Source organism: Haliaeetus leucocephalus, unplaced genomic scaffold, assembly GCF_000737465.1.
Source record: "Haliaeetus leucocephalus isolate CR32 unplaced genomic scaffold, Haliaeetus_leucocephalus-4.0 Scaffold140, whole genome shotgun sequence".
NCBI lineage: Eukaryota > Metazoa > Chordata > Aves > Accipitriformes > Accipitridae > Haliaeetus > Haliaeetus leucocephalus.
In genome coordinates this window covers 2,308,307-2,336,024 of record NW_010972576.1, presented here as the reverse complement: position 1 = coordinate 2,336,024, position 27,718 = coordinate 2,308,307, and the positions used below count along the sequence as shown (strand labels likewise).

Below are 27,718 nucleotides of genomic sequence, written 5' to 3'. Positions count from 1 at the left end.
AGATGCTCTCCTCTGGCCTATTACATGTCTACTTGTGCTATTTTTCTCTTGGGAAGTTTGAAATGGAACAGAAGAATATGCCTGAGGGAGTTACCAAGCAAAGTACTCTTCCAATTCTTTCCAATACCTCCACTCTTCCCTGGTCAGGGCCCTGCAGCAACTTTAGAGCCCAGTAGCATGGAACTGGCCAGAAGGTGCTCTCAAAATTGACATAAAGAGGGCATTTTCAAATAGGAATTCAAAGTCTTAAGTGGATGCCTTAAAAAGCACCCATCAGATTAAACTATGTAACTACACATATAGGTATACCCTTTTATCTAAGGGTACCTATATGTTATTTGTGCACGTCTATGTGTACAGCACACAATTTTAAAATAAACTATTTTCCTTTTATAAAATAGAAAAAAAAAAAGTTAGAAAACTTCAAGTGGTTATTGAAGCATTTAATTTAGGATGCCAAGATGAACCACTTCATTTATTTTTATTTAAAATTTAATATGTTGACAATTTTCATATTGAAAATTAATTTATCCACATTTTCTTTGAAGTTTTCTATAAAATACTTAGATCCAAATATTTCATTCACTGTTTATTTCAGCTGGCCAAAATTAGTGTCTTACTGCCAATGGCATATATGGATATGCTGGGATAGTTGTAAACTGCAAAAATATACAACATACCAAAGCACATTCTGGAAGCACAATATTTAAGAGGAAAAAAAACCCTATCGAACTCAAAAGCTATGGAGGAATACTATAGTAAAACTTGAAATTGTGTTATTATGTTTTGGAAATGATATTAGTAATGAAATTTCCTGAAATAAGAACACTTTGCCAGAACTTAATTCACCATGAACAATGGAGTGAACTAAAGGGTTTCTTCTCCAATATGTTTCTTTGCAATGGAGACATTTTTGAGCTAATTTTTCCTTATTTTATGTAATGGATATTTGATGGCATTCAATCAAAAAACTTTCCCAATATACTGTAATACGCATTTCTATAACTCTAAGGTCTACAGAAAAGCTCATAAACTTTGCAAAATTGGAATTATTTTTTTTTATTAACCCCATTTACAGCATTTCCAAGGTACTTTCATATAATATAGGTGCAAAACTGTGTCTTCAGATTCTCTTTTTATAGTGTAAATGTCAGATATGCTTCCAGGTATCTCAGGAATTACTAAAAGCCTTTTACAATCTTCTTTTGACTGTAATGATTTTTCTGTTTTTATTTACCCAGATGCAAGAACAAAACCAAAGCAAGCAGAGTGGTAGATGACTTATCAAAAAAAAAAAAAAAAAACCAAAAAAACCCCCAAAAAACCCCAACCAAAACCTAAACCAAAAACCCAACAGCCTTCTTTTGGGAAAGCTTGTTCCTTGAACTCCACAGTAGCCTAAGAAGTATAAAGATGAAACAACATGTTCTGAATTTTTTACTAAAATTACTTAGCAACACTTTTCTAAAGTGAACATTAGTGCTTGATATTTAAGAATCACCTTGTATGGAACAAAGTAACACAAAGCAGGTCAAAATATCCGCCAAAGAAATAAACTGATTCTTGGACAGAAAAGGTATCTTATTCATTCAAACTTCATCTGAAATACTTTAGCCATCAAAATACTCCCCTTTTGATGACTTGGGGCAATGAACTAGAACCCCCTTTTCCTTCCTTTTTTTCTACTTCTTAAATGCAACTAACAAATGACTGCTGAGTCTTATCATGTTACAGCAAAGTTCCTTCAGATTTCAAGTTAGTAGTGCTTCCGATAGAGGTTTTTAATTTTCCAAATATTTTATTATTTAAATTTAATGCTGAACTAATAAACCATTTACTTTAACATGCAGCAATGACCTTTTTTTATTAAAAGGATTTTAAATTGGTGCATTCAGCTGTATGGAAAATAAAGCAACTATCTACGCACATAAGGAAATAATCCGAGACGCAGTTTTGAACATTTCGCCCATGTCTTAAATTCAGACTAATACACTCTGTTTTTTGTAAGAGGAAAAGGATTTCTCTATGCTGTTTCCTAAAGAAGTCAAATACTAAATATGATTTCAGTTCTTTTTAAAAGAAAGGTAACTTGTATTCAGATTTAATATAATGATAAATTGAAAAATATTTTAGAAATTAGGCTTAAATAAATATTTATTGTTGTCTAACAGTGTTTATAGCCAGTTACTTTGAAAGTTGAAATTGGTGACCATTTTTAGCTATGCATTCCAAATAAAGAGGTAATGCCATAGGTGCAAAGGAAACAAGTAATACAATGGTTATCGAGGCTTTCTTACTAAATAATATTTTATGAACCTATTAATATTCATTATAGTTCCAGAAGAGTAATTCTGCCTTGAAGTAGAGATACTTAATGTTCTTGCTTGTGGATTAGCTAGTGATTATCTCCTTTAATGCAGAGTCATTACTCCTTATGTTCTGATAGCATTTTCTCTTCCTTCCCCCCCATTATGGAGAAAGAGTGCTTCCTTTAAAATTGTTAATAAAGGAAACTGTGATTATAAATTATTATTTTAAATTTTCCTTGAAATGTTCCTTACAATATCTAGATAAAGTTGTTTGTGGATGTTGGAACACCAGTCATAGCCTAATCTTACAGGTACGCTGTGTTGCAAAGATGAAAATATTCTCAGAATTAGCAATATAACAAAATAGTTGCAACAATACTGTAACTCACCACAGATAACCGATTCCTGAGAAAAAACTAATAGATCAATTATTGGTGGACTTCTCTAATCATAACCAGATGTGTGTACTTGCTCGGTATTTATTTTTTCCTCAATTTTCTGTGTCATTCTCCATAGCATTGAAATCAGCTCACTGAAAGGTATGTAGGATGTCATTCTCAGGCATTTTGAGCCAATAACCAATATTATGCAAGTCAATCTCTACCAATCCTCTTGTCTGAAACAATGATGTAAGGTGTTTGGTTCCAACCTGCAATCCCATATTTCACAGTGCTATCTCTAGCAACCTACATCACTGAACCAAGCAAAAGTTCCCAGGTAAATGCACTAATGGGATTAAAGGTCAGCAGAACTCAAGGCTGATAAACATAATCTCCTAATTTCCCCATTATTTCCTGATAGCCCAAGACCTTGTGAAATATGTGTTTCTTCTACCCATGCAAACCTAACATGGCCTCAAATTTGCTACTTGATTCCCCCAAAACATGAAGAAAAAAAACTTCAGCACCTAGCCTTAGGAAAAGGTCAAATTCTAAGTTTACAGAACTGCAACTAATTTATTTAGCATCACAGTGGAATCATATTTTATTAGTACTCCATTTCTAGATATCTGGGCTTAGGAAATAACAGCTTATTCACACTTAAATGCGATTGGTTCATTTTGACACTTTTTATCCAGTTCTTTAATTACCCAAGTTAGTGCAAACATTCTACGGCCTAGAAGAGACAGTAGCAGGGCTACATAAAATGATGAATATCATACTTCATCAGAGCTTCATGACAAGCATGTACAATATCTGATCTTGCAGTACCTTGATAAAATCTTTCATTTTGTGTTTATCCAGAAGGAAGGCAAAAATCAGGCAAAATTTTAAAAGAATAAAAAACTTTGGCTGTGTGACATTATTTATGTATTATCAAATCTTTGGAATGTATGCTATAAACAAGGTATGTTAAAATCAGTTATCCCCTACATTGATCCAGATCTGAACAGGTAAAATACACCAACAGCTTAGCATTTCTCAGAGGAATTCTACATTGTCAAACAGCAACACTTAAGATTTTTTATTTTTAAAAGGCCCTTTTTACTCAGAGACCTTTTTTAATTTAAAAAAATATTATATTAAAAAAAAAAAACAACAAAAAACACACCAACAAAAAAACCAAACCCACAAAACCCAAACAAAAATCCCACACCAAAACACAAAAACCCACAAAAAAAACCACAAAGAAACCAAAACCACAAAACCCACACACAGTCTTACTGGGTAAGCACCAAATAAACACATTTATCCTAATTTGGAAATCACTTGACTTCAGAATGAATTGACTTAGTGGCATGTGAGAAATTTCAGGCACACTACTTCAATCCATGACACAATATTTAATATCTTAAATATTTACTTGTTTGAAAAGATCAGTTTAAAATTCTGCCCACTCAACAGAAGAGGTTGTATTCTTTTCCAGCTGAGAATCTCTAGATTGAAAATACACATAGCACAGGTAGGACTTTAAAAGATAGATTAGGTTGAGCAGAAAAATATTACCACTAAGTCCAATAGCTCCTACTCAATATGATGTTAACTGGTATTTTCAGAGGTTAGTGCTGAAACATAATACCCTCTGGAACAATCTAATACACACTAGTTGTTGCTGAAAAGGAATTAATGGTAGTGGGAGACAGAATAATACATATTCCTCCCTCAGAAAATCTTTACTATTTGTTAACCTGTTTTACTATTGAAGACTCATCATAGTTATAAAGCTCTGACTCAAGTTTCCACATACAGTATTTGGGACCTCATACTGAAGTCATTGGAAGTATAAATTAAATAAGTATTTTTTGAGTTAGGCTTTGTGGACTTGAGGATAACTTTTAGAAGCCAATGGGAAGTCTCATTTATTTCAAAGAATAGTATAGATTTTATATTTAGATTTTTTTCTTGTTGTTAAATTCTTGTCTATTTTGCTTTGGAAATAAAGATACACATTTCAAAAAAGGAGTTTTGAGCACACACCTGTAACAATTGCATTTGACAAATTAAAATAGAAGTAAAGCTATCATAATGAAAGCAGTGATGTTCTAGAATAACTTCTAAGGACTGAATCTAATAACTAAGCACATGTGATAATAACGAACCCTGTATTTATGGGGACTTCCTGCTGCTTGCCTTTCCACATGATTCAAGACAAAACAAAGCACTGCATTTAACAATCATATTAGGCACTGGCCTCTCATTTCCTCCTAAAAGCTAAGCCCAAGGACAAGTTCTGTAATTTCAACCCAGATCAACTTCTGTAATAGCTGCTGTTACTGTAGGTTTATATATTAATTCATACAAATACCTCAGCAATAAGGAGTGTGTGAAATCTGAATCTGATATCTGTGACCTGAACAGCATTTCAAAACTGAAGGTACTTCTAAATATATAAAGCAATAGCAGGTACAGTGGCAATACACATGATCCTGAATAACAGCTGCACGACAGATTAGATATTGTTAATAGTGATGAGTGGTACCTGAGAGAACAAATAGTTCCAGTGAAACTATAAAGCATCACTAATGGAAGAAGGGACTATAAAATTAAGTCATGTTTTGTTTTGGCTAGCTAATTCTTTCTGACAATTTCTTGTACATCTAGTGGTAATTCTTACACTCAAGTCCTCAGTGTGAGGGCCTTCCATGGCCCCTTTGTTGCGCATAAGATAACATCAAAAATAGTTCTACACTAACAATAGAAAACAATTCTGAAAGATATTGCTAATTTTTTTCTTCATTTTATGCAGGATGTCAATTGTTACATAGAGCATTTAGTTCTATTATTTACAATAAACTTGTTATTCGTATTCATTGCATTCAATCAGTTCTACTAATAAATGTCTAAATTAGCATCATTTTTAATACTGCAATCACAAAGGGAAGTACCTACATATACATACTTCTACTGAGTGTTCAATCAGAATAATTTATTATTATTTACTTGCTTGTAGTATGCCTTGAGGTTTTGCAACCCACCATGAAGACCACCTGAAGCACCTGCTTTGAAATTTCATTTTAGATGGTACTTAAAAGGAGGAAAACACATAAGAGTATTTATTTTAGAAAAGAGCACTAGAAGACAAAAAGAGACAGCATTTACAGCAAACACAGAATTATCTTGATACCATAGGATACATTACACAAACAAAGAAAGTCCTTGAAAAATAAAGGAAGCACATCAGTTGAGTTTTAGTTCACAGAAGATAAAGCTTTCAAGAATCTGTATTCCTTATTTCTAGCTTTTGTTTGGCTCCATCATCCTAGGCTTTCAGCCACCCTTTGAGAAAAAGTTACATATATTTTTCCTGTTGTCCTGGTTTCAGCTGGGATAGAGTTAACTGTCTTCCTAGTAGCTGGTACAGTGCTATGTTTTGAGTTCGGTATGAGAAGAATGTTGATAACACTGATGTTTTCAGGTGTTGCTAAGTAGTGTTTAGTCTCAAGTCAAGGATTTTTCAGCTTCTCATGCCCAGCCAGCAAGAAGGCTGGAGGGGCACAAGAAGTTGGGAGGGGACACAGCCAGGGCAGCTGACCCAAACTGGCTAAAGGGGTATTCCATACCATGTGATGTCGTGCCCAGTATATAAACTGGGGGGAGTGGGGCTGGGGGGGATCGCAGCTCGGGAACTAACAGGACATCAGTCGGCAGGTGGTGAGCAATTGCATTGTGCATGACTTATATATTCCAATCCTTTTATTATTACTGTTGTCATTTTATTAGTGTTATCATTATCATTATTAGTTTCTTCCTTTCCGTTCTATTAAACTGTTCTTATCTCAACCCATGAGTTTTACTTTTTCCTTCTGATTCTCTCCCCCATCCCACTGGGTGGGTGGGAAGTGAGTGAGCGGCTGCATGGTGCGTAGTTGCTGGCTGGGGTTAAACTGTGACACGTGTCTAAAAAAAAAAGCCAAAACATTCACTGATAGAAAATCCTTTAGCTTGCAGCTGGCTGGGGAAGGGAAGGGGGGAAAAAAAAAAAAGAAAAAGAAAAACAAAACACCAAAACTCTAAGAAGGAGCTGGATCACTTCTGAGACAGAATTTTATATGATGTGGCCGAAGCAGTAAAGGACCAAACCAGCTGATTCCTTCACTCCCAAGCTCCCAAAACCTAGCTAGGTCTAAACTTTCTGGTTTGTCTTCTTATATTAATGGAAATAATTTTCCAGGCTTCTCTCTGCATACACCATTGATCTAGTCAAACTGCTATGGCACTAAGTAGACAGATTTCTAGTAGATAGATGCTACAGCACCAACACCCCCGCCCCGTCCCCCCGCCTCACAGTATGAGTGAAAACAGCTAGTACCCAGAAAACTACATCAGTCCTGCCAGTATGTAAAACACTACAGAAGCTAGAAAGCATCTTCATCTGCTTGTAACATTTTGTGAACCTGGACTTGGCACAAGCCTCCAAGCACCCTCTAAAGCATTTTCTTTCTTTGTTACTGCCTCAGCATCTGACCTTTTGAAGAGGGAAAGGGATCTTTATTCCACTGCATTACAGTTATTCACATTTGGTTGTCCTGTTTATTTTGAACTCATTTTGTCAGATAAAATGAGACTGTCAAAAGTAATTCACAGAATACAAGCAAGCATGTATATGTATATATGTACAGATATATATTTATGTGCATGTTAATACCTTTAAAACAGGCAATGATTAATCTTTGCCCTTAAGATGGTTTATTTTCTACCACTAGAGAAAAAATAGAATTGCTGTTATCTGTGGGGAACTCTTCATAAAGCAGTACAATCTACAGTCATGTTTGATTCTGAATTTACAATCTTTAGATGACAGTCAAATTTCTAATTAAGTATGCCAATAAAAAAAAAATTCTTACCTGCAAATGCTAATGAAACAGTACTCATAATTAATCCCACAGATATGCACTCATATTTAAATAAAATGTAATTGCCCAGTCCTTTAAAACGAAACCACTTTAAGGGAATAGGTTGTTCAACAGCATAGTTAAGGTAGCTTTCAATCCTATCCAATTGTGCTCAAAATCTTATCCAAGTGTTTTTAAATACCATTTGGAATCACAGCTAGAAACGTGCATGCTAGTTGCATGCTTGATTATTACTCTTCCCTTCCTAGGCTCAGGCTGATGACAAATACCCCTAATGCCTTCTCTCAGCCCTTTTCCAGCCTTCTCATTTTTTTCAAAGGTTCTTCTGTGCAGCACGATCCAGTGCTGAATACAGGGTGTTGATGAACATTTAAATTTAGAAAATAAGAGCTGTTTAATCTTCACCAAACTCAAATATGTCTTAGGAGTATATTTTGTTATCTATAGTACATTTTATATTTTAGCAGCTTTAGGTACAAACTGGCTTCAAACGTACCCTTGGGGAATTGCCACATATAAAACCTGTGGTGCTGTAACCCCTATTACCGTTCCCCTACCTCCACCACCTAATCCTAGCGTTTCTGTGCTCATATGACTCTGTCTTAACAAACAAGGCATTAAGAACTGCTTCCCTTTTATGCCCTTTCTTCCACTCCCTCTCCATACTTAAAAAAGCAACTAGTTAGAGTTACAGAAACAAAGAAGAAAAGAAAAACAGAACAAAACCAAAACCAACCCCTTTGAATTCTGTGCATCGGTTCTGAACAGGATCAATTTCTCTGGCATCACAAACCCAATTGCCCACTGCCGTTCTGAGTGAATAAATGTCAGTAACTCTTGTTCCAGTGGTTGGGCAGACAAACTTTAATGAGGAGAGTTCAACAGTTCTCAAAACCACCACTCCACTGCTATTAGGGATAAAGGCAAATCCACTGGGAGTAGCAGGTATTAAATTGAGATTAGGTTCTAAATGTAGATGAAAAAGGTGGAGATAAAAGAATGAAAAAACAGTGACCAACACAGTTAAGCTCAATGGATAGAGGACCATGCGAGGGGTCAAACATTCTACAAGCATTTTTTATTTTAAATAACAGTTATGTCTTTTAAACTTCTTTAAATAACAAATAAAACCATAATATTTTAGAAGATGATCCCCTGCAAATACTACTATTCACTTATAATCTTTCATTCATTATATAGTTATGAAAAGTATTTTTTAAAAAATCCTTCCTATTTTGGTTTTGATTTGTTCTACATGTTTGACAGTGTCTGAGCTGGTGAAAAAATAATCTTTTCTATACTGTACAAAATGAAAAATTCAAAATTATAATATATAATTACAATATAACACAATTATAACTTTGGAATGCAAAACTGAAATTATTAAATACTTAAAGAAAATTCAGGAAAAAAAAACAGTTTTATTTCTGTTTGGAATAAATAGTTTCAGCCTTCCTATTTCACTTAATTGAAGAAAACTGAAATGTTTAGTTCTATCATAGGTTGATGCTTAAATGAGGAGATACTTGTGTGTGGAATGGTGCGTGAAAGATGTGACGTGAGTGCTTCTAGCATGTATTTCCTTTCATGGATCTGGTTCCCTGTCTATATTAATTCTCTGTATCCTGGTAAATCCAGACTTGCCATTACTAGTAACAGGTCACAGGCTTTGCCTTAAACAAACAGCACAGGCCTCTGGACTGGGGCTGTCACACTCACTTTGCCTGGGGTTGACTTGGCTTGTGTGAAGAGCTTGGTTTCAGCTTGGGGTCAGCTTGTTTAGCTATAAGAGCAGTAGCCGAATGACCAGGTGGCTATCATTTAATTTGTTTTGGTTTTGCTTAGCTTAGTATACTTTTATAGCATTATGTAATTTTTATTAATGCTATGGACGTAGGTCAGAATGACTGAATTCAAACTCTCTTGAAACCAAATGCAACAGAACTAGAGTTAATCCTCAAATTTATTTCGAGAGTATTTGTTTTGCCTTAATTTCAGAGACTAATGGTATGTCACATTCCTTTGGCCTGCTGGGCACACAACATACAATGAACTAGTACCTTTTTTTTAGGTTTCATTTTTAAATAATGTAATGAATATGTAGACAGTTTGTTAAAAAACGCTACATAGTAGAATGAATCTTGCTCTAGAAATCATCTTGGGGGTTATGCCTATAGTTTTAAATAGGGTCTTCTCCACTGTTGTATTGCAACAAAGAAACCTGAATAATTCCTAACTTTATGTAAATTAATGTTTCCATTATCATTCATATTAAGGCAATGCTTAACATACCATATGGAAATGATCTTCATTATTCAAAAGTCCATTAAAAATACACATCAAAAAGCTATCCTTGTCTGGAGTTTTACAACTATGCAAAATAGTCCCTCAGAGGCACATTGAAGTCTTATTTGGAAGAACAATGTTATGTTTCCATTAACACATGCTTTCAGTGTTTGCAAACAGCATGCTAATGTTTTAAACATGTCTTTAACCTCTTGGATTGCTACAGATCCTACATGCTTCCATAAATATTTCCAAACCTATGCATATAATCAAGATCTACATGTAAAACATCTATTCATAAAATGGTAGATAATGCATGGGTACATTTCTATAGATGCTATGTAATTATGTTTTGGTAAGTCAGACTTATATCACAACATTTAATAAAGAAATAAAGGTATTTCCAAGTGTTTTGTTAGTACAGATGAATTAATGTCACTGCCACAAAGTCCTAACATCTCCATTCTCTCCCTCTCCCCCCTTACTTCTTGGCTGTACTCTCACTTCTTTTGCATGAGTTATGGTCTGACCGTTCACTTACTCAAATTCAGGTCACCCAACTGGCAGAAAATGCACAGGATTGGGGGTGGGATGTGGAGGGTGAATATTTTTCTGATGATCTCCTGATCTCCTAAGTGACTCAGAGGAGAGACTGGGAGTGTCAGGACACTGCAAGAAAGGCAGTCAGATAATGTCAGGAAGCAGGACCAAGTTTTTTTTAGGAGCAGTAAGCCATTCATTTAGCTAAGCAGTATCACAAAATCATACTTTCTGAAAGACTTTCAGGGAAATAAAAATAGAATTCAATAGGCAAAACTAGGAAAGTTTCAGGCAGTCTTTCTTGATGATTAATTTCATGTTTATTCTTATTGCCTTCCATGCAGCCATTTTTTTCCTAATACCCATTCCTTACTTTTTAGTTTTAAACTCTCTAAGTAGTTTTGGATCTTTTTTCCTTTGACATCATCTAAAGTGGCTGAGAGCTGTCAGTTGTCCAAAGATAAAATACAAGAAGACTAAAGCAGCAGGCTGTAATGACTCAAAATGAAGATACATTAATGGACTAGCCAATGCATAATCAAACTATAATTATAGGAAATGCTGAGCACAAACTTTATCTACTATGCTGCCAGGTTGCTGAATGTGGAGCAACAGCTATTGAAACCAAAGTCAGATTTCAAGATTCAGTCTTAGATATGAGGTAGATTAAGAGTAAAAGTCACCAGTTCTGATCTGGATATAACAAAATGTATGGATGTATCTTATACTGCATGTAACATATATAAAAGCTCTCAACATCTATCTTCTTTTTGCTAGTCACTACCATGTTGACCCATACCCCAGTGGTTTGGTCAAGATGTTCGTATGTACTGTACACATTTATCCCCAGTCACCTTTGGCATTCAAGGGAACAAATGTCTGGCAAAACTACACAACAAATCTATCTCTCTCTCCAAGTCCTGTGAAGACATAAGGCACCTAGTACAAGTGGTACATTTATTGATGGGTTTGTCAGAAATGGTCTTATCGGCACGCATAAATACAGGGTGTGGGGAAGTGTAGCTTTTTTGGTTCTATTGATTACATCCTGACCACACTACTTCCCACTTGTGCGCAACACAGACTTATCAATGTATGTTGGCATTAAGAAAGATTATTTAGTAATTCTCCATTACCAAAATCCCTCAGAAATCTGGACACTAATGGATCTCATTGATTTCTGCTAAGAAGTTGTCTACTATAACATGACTGTAAAATTGTACTCATTGTTTAAGTTCAGCATCAGGATGTATAAAGAATTAAGAATAAAAAAAATACCATTTTAGAAAAACAAAGCAAGAGAGAGAAAACTGAAAGAATAATAGGGTTATCTTTGTACTTACGAAAAGCTCTATAGAATTCTTCCAGAGCTAGGTGCTTGTCACTGTTATAATCATCATATTTCAGCAAATCGAACAGAGAGCAGTCAGACAGATCCTTGCCAAGCTCATCCTGTTTTATTACCTGACAAGAAAATTATAACCATGAAATTACATTTGAGCTCTTAGAGTTCTCTGGTATAATTAATTGTTTCTAATAATCATTTAATAGATCATTTTAAGGTTGCTGTGGGGCAATGAACTGCAACTGTGTAAAGTCAGGGATTTCCAGTTACTTTATAATTATTTATTGCAGTTTTAGAAGTTAATACCTTTAGGACAGACTCACCGAGATTACACAAAAGTTTTGAGAATATATAGGGAATATATATAATGGGGATAGACAGAAGCACTATAAAGACACTGTGAATGTTAAAGCTGATTATACTTTACATGTATAGGAATGGTGATTAAGAAACATTCAAATATACTTTAGATAATAATTTCCCAAGTACACATGACGTAATGCCTTTTTTCTCTCAGTCTAATTCCTAACCACAAAAAACAAATTCAGACATTTTCAAAAATACCTAAAATAAACTCCTATTACCCTCCTAATTGTATCAACTTCTTACAGGCTTTTGACAAGCCTATTATCTTCCCAAAGACTTGTTATAAAAGTAGCTGACCTGAAAAGGCTTCTGTCTCAATGGGGGTACATACGCTTTTGTAAATAGATCGTAACTAATAGCTATTAGATTTTTAACTCCAATGAACTTCTCCCAGAGAAATGTTCTTTAATTTGTGCACCATTTTGGTTTAAAGTCCGTATACGTTGTAGACATCTACCTTGATTCCATCCAAGGAATTTTTAAGAGGTTGAAAACCACAAGCATTCAGAATTCTCATTTTGCAAGGTGCATGTATTAAAAACACTATCACATAACTGAAAGAACCAAACTTAATGCAACCCCATGTTGCAAAGTTGCACAGTTTAAAGTTTTGTACCAGACACAGAAAAAATGAATATAACTATAGTTAATTCCTTTGTAAAAATAATTACTCTTCCTACCCTCTACCTGTCTCCCAAAATAACTGCAAAACCATTACATTTGTATTATCATACAATAGCTTCTGCAAAACAGAGGATACAAAGGCTTTTGTGTTTCAGTTGCTCTGCAAAGGAATCAGCAGGAATTGAAAGGAATGCATTCAGTTATTTGTGTAAATACAAAATATCTAAACAAATAATAGAGAATAAAAGGAGCATTAGAGCAAAGAGAAAGGACACAAACATTTTACCCTACCAGAAGTTATCTTCTATATATTAATATAAAAGCATTATAAAAGATAATAACCTTGTCAGTACATTAGAAAATATGAAAACCATTCACAAAGAAAAATCACCACAAAACCAGCTTTAGCTATTATTAATTAAAGATACATACTACGCTACCTGAATATTAGTGCTAGCTACTTCTCATACTTTAAAAGACTGTTTATTAAGTTTACATTAAACTGAATTAAGAAAAAATGAAACTGTGGAGATCTTACGGCTGGTACATAAAGGACAAAAATGTAACCTGGGAAAAAATGAATAACTCTAAGCCCATTGTATTTATACAAGTAGTACTAAAGATATAATGGTGCGTATTGAAAACTTCAGTCTAGAAGAAATCTCTGAGATTTCAAGGCCATGAAATGTGCTGAAAATCACAGTTGGTTCATGAAAAAGAAACACTTAGGGTGAGAGGCATTGTTCCTTTGCTTGTTTTTCATAAAAGTTGGTCTGAAATAGTTTAAAACACTTGTTCCTGCTAGCTTCAATTGTACAAAAAAGAATTAAACTTTACACCTAAGGTGGTGCAATAAAACCTTTGTTAAAGCCCACCAACACATGCCACTATAGTACCACATTTTTAATTGCATATTAGTGTTCTCAGCCTCAATCCTTTGAGTTGAAATCTGTCTTATGATGCTTTTCATTTATAATTTGTCAATTTTGTTAAAAATAATAATAATTAAAAAAAAAAAAAAGCTGGAAAGATTGAAATATTTCCAAGAATGATGCTATGGATATGATTTATCTTCCTGTCAATTATTTAATTTTTATCTTCAGTAAACCCATAATTTTGATTACAATGTTTGTTTATATATAGACATCTTTATGCTGGCGATATACTTTAGGGTTCTTTGGAAAATTCACTCATTTTTTATAAACCCTCCAAAAATGTCCATAAGGACAGATTTTAGAAGGTACAGAAGTGTTTTCGTATCATGATTAATCTTAATTATCTGTGATTTGCTACTAAAAGAGCTGTTCTAATTTTTACCTAATAGGAATTCTCCTGTGCCGGATCTAGCCATCTCCCGACTCTGCAATGTGATCTGTGGATCAGATCAACCCTCTGATCAAAAGTAAAGTTAATCTTTGTGGAAATTTTGTTTGTTTGGTTGTTTTTTTCTCTTGAAGGGGTGGGAGATTAATATTCTATCACAAGAGGTATGACTCAGAACAGGTATTAGGGTGTTGGAATTTGGCTTTTGAAAAATTACCTGTTTCTGTAGCAGCCTGCAGTCAGATCAGATTGACTGCGATATTAAATTATAACCTATATGAGATTCTAGCAAAGCAAAGCTGACTACTTACCAAGACATTAGCCAACGGAGAAGTTGTTTAGCAACTCATGTTAGCATCAAACATTTTAAAATCATCATGATCAAACTGCCTGTTCACAAGGGTCCCTAACTCACCGGCTGAGGAGACCTTTTTCTTATTGACATTACCTTTTAACAGATCTTGACATATCAGTGAAATTCCATAAGTGGGCATATAATGACACAGTGCAAATATTCAAACAGGGCAAGAAAAAAATGTCAGTATTGGTTCAAGAAATAAACAGTGAAATTCACAAATAAAGACTGTGAATATTTTTTGTGTTTCTAAATGCTGTCACAACATCACATTTTAACACCATCTTCTAGGAAATACAGCCTGTCAGACAACCCTGGTTTTAATTTTCTTTTACTTATGTAAGGGATTTAATTTACAAAGGCAGCTTGCTAAACTTAATAGCTTCTTGTAGGTATTTTTAATTTCACATCCCACATCATTACAAGAGAAAAATAATACTATGCAGTATCAATAAGGCATATACTGTGCAAATAGTAATGTCAGTAATTACAAAACCTAAAAAATAGATATCAGTAAGGAATCATCAATGGCTGAAAAAATTCAGTGGGATTTTGAAAGTCTTGGTCTCATCCCAATCCTTTTCGATAATTTAAAAATAAATATAAAAAGAAAATTGGCAGATGGTATATAATGTTGAGGTGAATAATAATGAGGAGGACAGGGCAGCATATGGAATGAAATGGATGACATAGTTACATGTTTTCAGGAAAAGGATCTGTGTTTTCATAGAGCCAAATATAAGGTCATTCATCTAGAAATAAGAACCTAGACCATACCTTAATGAGGATAAATGGGCCCTGGAAAGCAATTTATCTGAAAAAGAAGCAGGATTTGCTGTGGCTAAGGAAGTCTCAAATTCCAGGATCATTCTGTAGCCTAACCAAGCAGTATTTCTTTTTGAAGTGTAACAAGGTAACTCAGGGTAGAAAGGCAATGGTGGGACTGATACTGAAACACAACATTCAGTTTTGACTTGCGCATGTTAAAATTTAATGTTGAGAAGCTAGAAGGGAACTTCTCAAGTTAGAAAGGATCCATAAAAGTAATGAGAAGCCTGCTGAAAACACTTTACAATAAGAGGGATGAAAAAAATCAATCTTTATAGGTTTTGGGGGTTTGGCTTTGGGGTTTTTTTGGTGGTTTTCTTTTGGGGGGGGGGTGTCAGTTAAAAGGATACTAAGAATTGACCATATCACATTCAATAGGTACTTTCACAGAGGAAAAAAATAAATATGGACACTTCAATTTGGCAAACAAAAGTTAATAGGACAGGAAATATGAATAACACCTCTGAAACCAAAAACGAAAAGCTACAGGAACACTTAACCTTGAATCCTGGGATGTTCTCCTTGACGTTTTCAAATCAAAGCTGCACACTTCCTTGTAGAGCTTTTTTGCTTCAGCCAAAAGCAAGACATTAAGGTTTTTAATTAAAAGTGTAGGATAAATAGAATAAAATTCCATGTCTATGATACACAAGTTAGATTAGATGATGGTGTATCATAGATGATCTAACAGCATGCTTTAAGTAAGTTTTAAATTCTATTAATCTCTGTCCATGGAGGAGAGAAGAGTAAAATTCAAGGAAACTGATTCTTGAGCCAGTTCTTTAAACCCAGCTGGTCTACTCCTTGGTTAAACTAAACAGACAGTAATTAATTAGGGAGGCAGGATAGAAACAGGCAAAGTTTTTAGTGAGTCACATGCTAGAAACAAAATTCTTACTATAAAGGTTAAAGCCCGAATAAGATAATCTGTGCAATTTTATGATTGTGCCATACAAGTCATACGTGGGATTATTTGATTGCAGACTTCTGAGTTGAAAATTTGTACCAGAGAATGTTCACGAATATTTATGCTCACAAATTTTACTGTACATTTTCATAAAGACAGTAAAGTATTACATATCGTAAACAGGTAAAAGGTGAGACATACAGCAAAACTGCTGTTCTGTTTATGGCTCATTGTGAAACCCCATAAATACTAAAAATGTAGAAACTTAACTAAATTTTCAAATGAAAAATATAGCTTTTCTAAACTATGAGCCTTATCCTTGAGAATTGAATGATCTTTGAAACATGGAGGAGGGATTTGTATTTGGAAAATATTCTATTTTTTAAAGATATAGCACACAATTATTTATTTCCCATGAAACAGCATACTGTTAGCTAAGTTCAAAAACTCCCAGGAATTTAGTCAGTACTACTCTAAATTTTAGGAGACTGGGAAAGGTAATCTGATTAAAAATGACAAACTGCATGTCAGAATAGATTGTTTCACTCATTTCCATTTAATTTGTGACAGCCACAAAGAAAAGTCTGCAGAAGTTACGAAACTAGATCACAAATAACACAACATTTCCTTTATAAGTCCACCTTACCAATAATTTTGTTAGTCGGTGTTTTTTTGCTTGCCTGTGCTTGATGGTCTCTATGTACTTCCCCAAAGAAAATGCTACAGAAATAAAACTACAAACAAAAACTTCCTTTACAGCAAACATGATGGTTCAGTTAATATGTGTTCACCTTTGCTAAAGGCAAGTATCTCTCATCACAACAGTATCACTCAGTGCTTGATCTAAAGTACATCAAACACCAAACACTGGGGGACTTGTGCTCCAAATTAATTCTGACTGCACGAGGGGGTTCAATTACCTTGTTCCACCATCTTCCACAGCAGTATAACTTTGTGGAAATTAAAAGAATTGATACTGCTGTACTAAACAAACTAATTAAGTGTATAATTCCTTCAGATTAATTTTTTTAAAAAGATAATATATAGTAACCAAGCCATTTATAGATACAGCTCTACTCATCCACAGAGAGTGTATTCTTCTGAGGTGTGGCATATTCCTGAGATTTACAGGCAAGTACACATACCTACCATATAGACAATAGTACTTAATTTCCTACTTAATTTGCTTATTTTTTAGTACATTTTATATTAGAACTTCTGAATTGATGCTTATGTAAAGATGCTATATATACATATACATGCACCCACACTTCTGTATTTATCTACAAACAAACATGGATATGTGACACTATGCAAAGGTTCATTGCACTTTATGAGAAATCTGTATTTCTGATGTCACCTGTAACTGAAGCATATTAAACTGATATGTGAAAATGGCATATTTAATCTTATAGTAGTTCCCATAACTTCCACTTATCATTCCTTGAAACAATGATGAATTTAGTACAGTTTCCTCAGAGTAAGTAGTTCATTTGCTCTTTCTTAATTGTTTTTGTTTGGTTTCACTAACTGGAATTAAATGACACTGAGAACACATCAAAATAAAATGCAGAAGTAAGGAACAGGAAAATTTTTTATAAATAATATTATATATTCAGCTTGCTTTTAGACTGTGTCACTTCCCTTTCCTATAAAATTTTGCTTTCTTAGCTCACTAGCATAAGAAATAAATACAAGGAAAACAGCTTTAAGTCTAATCAAGTATAGATTATTTCACTTTCACACACAGACTGAACTTGAATTTCGCTGTTGAGCAAAATGAAGTATTCTTAGAGCTTATGTATCTTTTGCTGATGGAAACCAGAAAAGGCTTACTGTTTATAAAATGGCAATTGCACCATACAGGAATAACTGCATTCATCAGTGGAAAAACACATTTTATTTCCATGTCTCCCCATAATACTTCTGATGTTTTTTCTCTTCTATACAGCAACAACAATATAGAGTAATCAAGTAGTCTACAGTGATAGAAACACTGACATTCCATTTGTAACTTTGTATTAAATTCCAGTGTGGTTTTGCATAAGACAATAGATAAACAAGTGAGTCTGTTAACAACTGAATATTCATAGCTAACCAGAAGAATCAATTATCTTCCTTTATTTTGGATTCATTTAAATTCTTTCAAAGTGCTTTAAAAACAAACCAAAACAAACTCTTCAAGGAACCACCCCACTTTATCGGAAATCTTGCAGATATGTTGCATTTATGGTAGACCAGAGGTGATGAAAATGATGAAAATTCTGCCTATTTCATAGTCCACCCTTTTGGAAGGGTAGATACTCTTTCTGATTAGTACCTACCTCTCAAAACAGAGTGGTCTAAAAGGTTAACTTCATCAATATGTCCTTTCAAAATCCAGCCACATCTCACTTGCCAATATAGGATTTGGAAAGTAGAACATTAAGAGTTCGGCTCAGCAGTGAACTCAGAGAAGAATTCATATAGGAACAAAAATGTTCACTTAGCCTGCATGGAGCTACATAACCCCACCACTTTTCTATCTTCATTGCAGACTACCTTGTCTGACATTTACAGTGTGTAACAGAGTTATAATTATTTTTTAATTGTAATTCTGTATTAGACTACAAAGACATGAAAAAAGTTATACCCAGCTACCAGAATTGTTCAAATAAAAGAAAAAAAAAATAGTAGCCTGCCAATTTTTAATTTATTGTTATAATACTTGAAATATTTTATTAAAATTTTCTCACTATTTGAAACAGCTTTTTTAATAAAAAGCACTATTTTTGCTTCTTCTGGAGAGGAATATTCATTTCTCTCACATCAAGATGCAAATGCAAGAACCTTATCATTTCTGATCCAAAATACATCAATAAAAATTGGACTGTTGCTGTCACCATTTCCAATCCCCAGCTGATTCATTTCAATTTTACATTAGGTAGGATGACTATATGGACACCCATGAGATAACAAAATGCAATCCAAGAGCCTGATTGCACTCATTGCACAGCAAGATTGAGGAGATGTAAAATTTAAGATGCACTAAAAACTGAAGCTCAATATTCATGTGAACATAAATTAACTTCAGGAGTCCTTGTTGTTTTCTACAGCAAATATGTTATTTTTCATATTGCCTTAATACGATTAAACTTAAAATGCAGACAGGCACTATTATTTATGACAGGTCTGTAGAGTTCAAAATTCTGGCTGTATTGTGTGAGCACAGGTGAGAAAAATTCTCCTAATCCTGAGAACACTTTCAAGAGCACAATAATGTTTCCCTGTGGTGGGTTGACCCTGGCTGGACACCAGGTGCCCACCAAAGCTGCTCTATCACTCCCCTCCTCAGCTGGAGAGTGGGGAGAAAATATAATGAAAAGCTTGTGGGTCAAGATAAAGACAAGGAGAGATCACTCACCAATTCCCATCATGGGCAAAACAGACTCAATTTGAGGAAAAATTAATTTAATTTATTACCAGTCAAATCAGAGTAGGGTAATGAGAAATAAAACCAAATCTTAAAAAACACCTTCCCCCCATACCTCCCTTCTTCCCGGGCTCAACTCCACTCCCAGTTTTCTCTATCTCCTCCCCTCACAGTGGCGCAGAGGGATGGGGAATGGGGGTTGGGGTCAGTTCATCACATACTGTCTCTGCCACTCCTTCCTCTTCAGGGGCAGGACTCATCACACTCTTCCCCTGCTCAAGCATGGGGTCCCTCCCATGGGAGACAGTCCTTCACAAACTTCTCCTTCTCCACAGGCTGCAGTTCTTCACGAACTGCTCCAGCATGGGTCCCTTCCATGGGGTGCAGACCTTCAGGCACAGACTGCTCCAGCGTGGGTCCCCCGTGGGGTCACAAGCCCTGCCAGAAAACCTGCTCCAGCGTGGGCTCCTTGCTCCACGGGGCCACAGGTCCTGCCAGAAGGCTGCTCCAGCGTGGGCTTCCCACAGGGTCACAGCCTCCTTCAGGCATCCACCTGCTCCAGTGTGGGGTCCTCCCCAGGCTGCAGGTGGATATCTGCTCCACCGTGGACCTCCATGGGCTGCAGGGGGACAGCCTGCCTAACCACGGTCTTCACCACAGGCTGCAGGGGCGCCTGGAGCATCTCCTGCCCCTCCTTCTTCACTGACCTGGGTGTCTGCAGGGCTGTTTCTCTCACATGTTCTCACTCCTCCCTTTAGATGCAGTTTCTGTTGTGCAGCAACTTTTTCCCTTTCTTAAATATGTGATCCTGGAGGTTCTACCACCATCGCTGATGGGCTCAGCCTTGGCCAGTGGTGGGCCCAACTTGGAGCCAGCTGGCATTGGCTCTGTCGGACATCAGGGAAGCTTCTAGCAGCTTCTCATAGAAGCCGCCACCCAACCCCCACCCCCTATCCCCCCAATACCAAAAGCTTGCTATGCAAACCCAATAGATGCCCATTCAGCCCTGGGGAACTTCAGAGACCTTTCTAACATTCTTCCACTACGACCCCCTTTCCCCCTCACTAATTGCATTCTCAAGAAAGCTAATGGGCCCAGCATTCTCTCAGTGGCAGGGACCTCTCGCGTTATGAATCAATACCTTCTAGATAGTGTATTCAAGATGAGGTCTTTTTGTTTCTTTTCTCCTACTACACCAATTCCAATTTTTAGACATACTGATAGCTATCATATACACTAATGGCAGAAGAGAGCAAGAGTCTAATCCCACCTTGCAAAGCAATCTTGATTTATCAAGCTTTTACGATCAACAAGAACAAAAAACATTCATTGGGCTAAACCACAGGAGGATGAAAAAAAGTGTCAAGTTTTCAACAATCAGAGATAATGCTGTGAAAAACAATGCATTTCATTTGAAGATATTGCTCTGAGTCCTTTTAATTTGTTGTCTTGTTTTAAGTCTTCAGAGAGAACTGAGTCACATACTTGGTTTGTTTTCAGTAAATATGCAGGCTAAAATCTTCCTTCATCAGATGAAGGAAAAGATTGAGTTTATACAGGAGCTGTGTTCTTAACAGCAAAGCTGCACGCTATTCTGTTTCACAAAGGCGATTCAGTGTTTCCTTTTGTCATATGAAAGAGAGACAAAGGTTCTGAGCTGAAGCTTCTGCTATCAAGAAGGCTTCATGAGAAACAGTTATAGCTTCTCTTTTTTTTCTTCTCTGTTCAAACTGACGAAAGAATAATTTCTGAGGGCAACAGGTTAGTTCATTGTGTCTCTTGCAAAACACACAAAAATAAATCACACAGCACTAACAATGAACTTATTTTACATTATTCTTTAGATTGAATAATTTTATGTTTCTGCAATGAATTTTAGCAAAACCACAAAGCACCATGTTTGAGTTTTAAGGCTATTTGACCTGTCTCCATACTTGTGAAGAAGCATTACTTTATAGTTGCCATGATAAATTCATTTTTATAGAAAAAAGTATGTAGGAAGAGTATGTATAGAATGTTTGAAAACACCACAAATAAACAATGGAAATAGGAATAGTATACGTGTAGCAACTGAATAGAGAATAATCTTTTCTTTATACAAACCTGGAAATTCTGCAAAATATTTTTGATACTGATCTTCAGCAGTAGTACTTTAATCCCGCCCCGCTAATGAAAAGAGCATGATTCACTGCTAATTAGATAAAGGATTTGTAGTGGCGAAAGTGTTCAACTATTTTTCAGTAGTTACGTGAGGGCTATGGCAACAAAGTCAAGCTATTTTTAAGTAGTAAAGTAAAGAAGGATTTAAAATTCAGTTTCTTTAGACTGCCAACCAATGCACTAATCACTCTCACATTGTTTCAAGTGTTAGTGATATATATCTATAAGCATTAAATATAATTAGCATATCTATATCTGTTATGTATTCATATAGTATATTCATATAAAAAGCATTATTTGTAAAATATATACATGCACCAAATTCTCTTGAAAGCTGAATTTCTGAAAGAGTTTAAAAACCAGCAGGAAAACCCAATCTTACAAAGTACAGAAAAATAATATTTTTAAATTGTTTTGTTGTTTTTTTTTTAAACAGGTGATTTATTATTATTTGAAATTATGCCTATATTTGCATGCAGCCTCTGGTCCTGGAAATTGCCACTAAAACTTTAGAAGTTAACTGTATGGAAATGATAACTCCAGCCTAACACCTTAGGTATTATATGTTCACTTGTAAATATTTCTTAACACTGCCACACAAGTTAAAACATAGGATTCCTAGTATTAGACTCATTAACATAGCTCAGCCATGATTACATTTCTCAAACATGGACTTCTACATTATCTAGTAAATCAAAGTACATTTGCCATAATAGAGTTAATCCTTCTAGGTAGATTAAAGCTAGTGCTGTCATGCCTACCAGAGCAACAGTTATTGGTTTAGATATGTAATTAGTTGAAGCATGCTGTTTAGAGACTACCATGAACTTTTTTTTCGAAGATGACTTCTGTACTTCTCCAGCCCTAACTTGTGTAAAGCAATAATACTTGTTTAATATGACAAAACTGAAATACGATTTTAATTGTTTTCAACTTCTAAAATACATCTGTACAGTTGGACTTTATGACAGCACGCTGTGGATAATAAAACAACTCATGGTCAAAGCAACCTATAGTGTTCTAACCCCTTAAGGTATATCCCACAGCATTGTATTCAAATTTCTGAATAATCACTGCAGTATTTCTGAATAATTCAGGTTTTCAAAACTCCTTTAATTAAGCTTTCCACCTCAGAGACTCACATATATTTTCTAAAGTGAAAGCATGCTAAGACTTAATATTCTTTGTGTGTAGGTCCTGACAAAGAGAACTGAATAGCTACTGTGCTAATGGAAACAAAATCTAAATCTTACCTGAGATAACTCATTAGTGTCCACAAGTCCATTGTTGTCTGAATCAAAATAATTAAACATTTGATCTACAAGAAGTTTCTTTAAAGCCATTTTCTCATCAATGGTTTTATCTTTTGATTGTGCAATGTATCTCTGATTTTGTAGATCCAATAACATGTTTTTCACTTGGGTGTATCCAGTAGGTTTGCATTTATCCCCTGAAAAGAAAATACACAACACAAGATTATTTTGAATTTGATTTCTTATTAAGAGTTTAAAAGTAAATTTTTTAAAAAATGGGAAAAGCAGAGAGTATTAACTTCTTATAACGGTACCAACCAGGTTGCTTTATGAGGTACAGAATTTGTTCTGTAGTAGTTTGATCCATACCATTTCCTTGTCTGGTCTTCAAATTAATGTCAAAAAATTATTGCACTTCTAGATACTTTCTGTAGACAAAATTTTCTGCGTATGGAAACTAAGGAAAGTTTTAACAGTTTCCAACCCTGTACTTCTTTAATTTATATCATTCTAGAAAATCTGAAGATTTTTTAAAATGTTACCTTTGGTAAAGCATTTTGTATTAACTTTCATAATGTAAATACTGCAATGTAACACATGCAGCAAAATCTGCAAATATAATAGAAAATGATACATTATAAAGAATATAAAGAATATATTTCATAATATTTGACTTCAGAAAGTAGAAATTACACCTGAGTGCTCATAAGCTAGCTCTACCTTTTCAGTTACTGGACAGACCAAATTTATTTGAACAAGAGAAGGTGGGATTGCCAGAGGAAAAGAAAGGATTTCTTTGACAAGATCTAGTTTATTTAATTTTAAAGTCTTCTATAAAGAGGAAATTGCTACAGCAACTGTCCTATGTATAGTGATTACAGTCACTACTTATTCTAAACCAAGGTACAATGTAGTGTATGTCTGGTATTCTTTTCTATCTGTTGCTGTATAGTTTAAATTGAACAGAGAAACAGTTTAGAAGTTTTTGGTTTTATTAAGATAACCTTAGTATTTCAAATGTTTTTTGATGACTTATGTCAATGTGGACTAGCAAAATACCATGTATCTGTTACAAATTTGTATTTACAGTTAGCTACTACTTAAATTCAAGTAGTGAATTCAAGGCTAGAGCAATACGCTGATTAGCAAAGAAAGCTATGTTCCATTCTTCTTTTTAGATGCTATGATGAAGATACAGTTATTAATGAGGAACAATTATTTACCTCACAGAAACTGCTTAGGAAGTTGCTTTGTTTTGCAAGTGGATCCAATTTAAGAAATGTCTAATTTACATGTATGACACTGGAGTTTATTTTGGTGTATTTAATGGTATATGCATTATTTTGTGACTGTACTACTATGTACATCTCCATCACCATTTCCTAAGGCAGAGAGAGAAAAAACTTCCTAAATGCTTCTCACTATCCTAGCAAGACTCAGATCTAGAAGAGAAGGACTTCTACGATAGAAGTTAAAATGTGGAAGTAAACAAAATATTTTTAGAACTCAAAACCACTCTAGCATTTTTCATTTTTTTTTCTTCTAAAAGCCACTGCCTGTTATGTAGCTATCTGAAAATCCCAACTGAAGTAACAGAAATAAACAAAACCAAGTTGTATTTAACTGGCAGCCTAAGCTACATGTAGTATTTGCATATTTGTGCTCACCTGCCAGAGGCATGGAGATTGAGGACATAAAATTTGTAAGAGTTGAGTTCTATGTGACTGTTTTTTCAGGGGTCTAATGGAAACATGTTTATTCCTTAGCCATTCTGGAGCTGCAGTGAGCAAAGCTTTGCATCTGAATGGATGCAGGCTCCAGGTGGTGGTGAAGGAAGAGAGGACTTAACTTCAATATACTCTAATTCACTTGGGTGAACCCCAAAAGACTGGGCCAGGAAAACAAGTATCATCTTTGTCTCCCCTACACAACTCTTCTGGCTGTGATATCCTCGGAGGGAGACAGTTTGGTTTTACTCTGGTGCAGCTGAAGTCTAACACCATTTTACATTTACTCCTGGTGCGAGGGGAAAGACAAATCCTATTTCTTAGATACTGTGCTGCTCAGACCTAGTTATGTCCAGATTTTATCATCTGTAAATTATTTTTAATCAAACAGTTCTCCTTCTGCAATTCTAAAACTGCAAAGAGATATTTCTACCTTAGAAGTATGCAACACAAGTAAAGCAGTTTATTTCTTAATAATATCTGTTAAATCCTGGATTTGTCACAGTATTTTTGATGAGTCGCTACATGTCTGAGTTAGAAAAAGAAAATGGAAAATTAACAAAAAAGTCACACTGACAATTGTTTTTTTTTCCTTGAGGCACATGACAATGTCTCTCACTTTAATGATTGATCAAGAATTCAATATAGGTTCTCACCTCTACAAAGACAATAATGATGCTAATGTTCATTAGAATATTAAAGATTATTTATTAAATATGGACAACATTTGCATGGGTTGCACAAAGATTTCCACGAGAGATTATACAAAGTAATGTAAATTTAAAGAAGAAAAAAATTATGATCATGAAAAGCATTGTAATAATTAGTTCCATAAACAGAGTTTATGGAAAAAAGTTTTAAAGCAAGTTCAATCACAGTCCAATAAAGACATTTTAATGCACTTTAGATTTAAAGCTTAAGGAATGATGAACTAATGTATTCTCTCACAATACCTATTCAGAGAGAAAAGAAAGAACTACAGCATTTCTTTTTTGTACACTTTCCATTGCATAGCACAAACTTCTGAAACTAGCATAACAGTCATATAAGAGTACTTATATGTTACATGTTTATAAACTATTTTTACATTTTTCCAGAAGGGAAAAATATTTGTACCATTCTTTTTAATATGCAACAGTAAATGCTGCCTAATACAACGTTATCAGAGAGACTGCTCTCGCCACAAGTTTGACTACTTCTTCTTGTAGAAAAACTTCATTCATAATTAAGAATAGAAGGCTGTTAAACTTTTAGTCACACTGTCTGCCTAGTACAGCTACCACAACATCAGTGTCAACAAAATATCTTAAATTACGTTGCATTAGTGTATATACAGTTTATATTACCCCATCAACAAAAGAATAATTTCCTGAAAACAGGTTGCTAAAATGTTATAGGTGTTCTACACTAAGATAACTTTTCATTTTTATTTTTCCTGTTCCTATGATGTCCTTTAGAAATATTTTTAACCTGAAAAGTAGTTCAAACTTATATGTTGTATTAATTACTAACAGAAAATATTAATCTCTTTAATATTAATGAAAATAGAATTAAGGAAAGAAGATGTTAATTATCTAAAAAGAAGCTTTTTTATAGATACTGAAACATTAATCACAATGGCAGTTTGTTGAAAACCAGCTGCGAATAAGGTGAATACAGTTCACAAAATAATTTCATGTCTCTACAACCCATCTTCAGCACATGATCATTTTATACTCAATAATGGTGTTAAAGCCTATCCTCTTTATGGGGTTGTTTTTACCATGTCTGTAAGATAATAGCTGTAATTTGCTCTCAGTGTGTATCTGCTCACTCTACAGATCAACCTGACTGATTATAGTCCCAGCCATGATGGTCCATCGGCTTCTAGTGTATGGTTTTTATGTTTGCTAGAGCCCAGTGTGATTCTTTCAGTGCTTCACTAACTTGTTTGAAAGCTAGTCCTCATGATGAAAATACTGTTAACACCTTGCAGAAAAATCTCTGTTGGCCATCATTTATGGTTTAAAAGAGATGCTATTTCATTTCTCACTTATCTAAATAGGTTAGTCTGATCCATATAAAAGACATCTTTATCAATAGTAGCTTCATACTCCCTGCAACCACACTTTGCCACAGTTCTCTATAATATGAAACTAATACTCCCCTATCCCTTTATCTGAAAAGGATGTCAAGGTCACTGCACATAAGCACATGATTTGCATATAAGGGTGGGGAGAATAATACTCAGGTGTTGAAGCGCATTGGTAGTACTCTGCAGTATCTTAAAATGATGTTACAAAAAAAAAAAACAACAAAATATTACAAAGAAATGCTTTGGTTTCTGTTGCCCTAGATTTTGGGGGTTTTTTGGTATTGTTTATGACATATCATAGTAAGTAATGCAAAAATAAGCTGAGCTATTTTTTCTTATGACACAGTGCAAAATATATCCATTTGATAAATCTTGGGAGGAGCACAGATGTTCAGGGGTCTGGGTATACAGGGTACACGCTACACACATTGAATGGTTAGTTACCTTTCCTGTTCCTCTACCTTATCATACTCATTAAGAATATCAAACTTCAATGTTTCTGAGAAAAGCTAGGTGATATGCTTAGCTGTTATAACAAAAAATAAGCATGTAAGTAAAAGTAGCTATCACTTGCAAACACTAGTTAAGAAATTGGTGAGAAGAAAGTTTTGTTGTTTTTTTTTTTTTTTAATTGCAGCAAATAAAAAAAAGAGGACAGAGAGAAAAGTATTGTCTGCTACTTATCGGACATATACTTACATAAGTGCAGGTAACAAACTCTTCAAAAAGAGCCTGAACACTGTATAGCAATTCTACCCCAAAATCTACATGCATTTTTCTTTTCTATTACCACTTTAGTTTAGTTTTCATTATGTTTGGCAAAATAATCTGTTGTAATAGAATTATTATATTTTGGTCTAATACCCACATTTTAAATCTTACTATGCACTCTAACAATAGATTTTAGGCTGGTGAC

General features: G+C 34.6%; 1 protein-coding gene across 3 annotated transcripts in view; it reads right to left on the bottom strand.

Annotated features, from left to right (window-relative positions):
* The window catches only part of FSTL5 (follistatin-like 5), a 306,883-nt gene that overhangs the window by 132,237 nt on the left and 146,928 nt on the right, over positions 1-27,718 (bottom strand). For all 3 annotated transcript variants that reach the window (XM_010586080.1, XM_010586081.1, XM_010586082.1), the window contains exons 4-5: positions 23,002-23,198; positions 11,772-11,892 (exon numbers count right to left, since the gene is read on the bottom strand). In XM_010586080.1, coding sequence (XP_010584382.1) covers positions 11,772-11,892; positions 23,002-23,198 — 318 coding nt within the window. The remainder of the gene's footprint in view (positions 1-11,771; positions 11,893-23,001; positions 23,199-27,718) is intronic.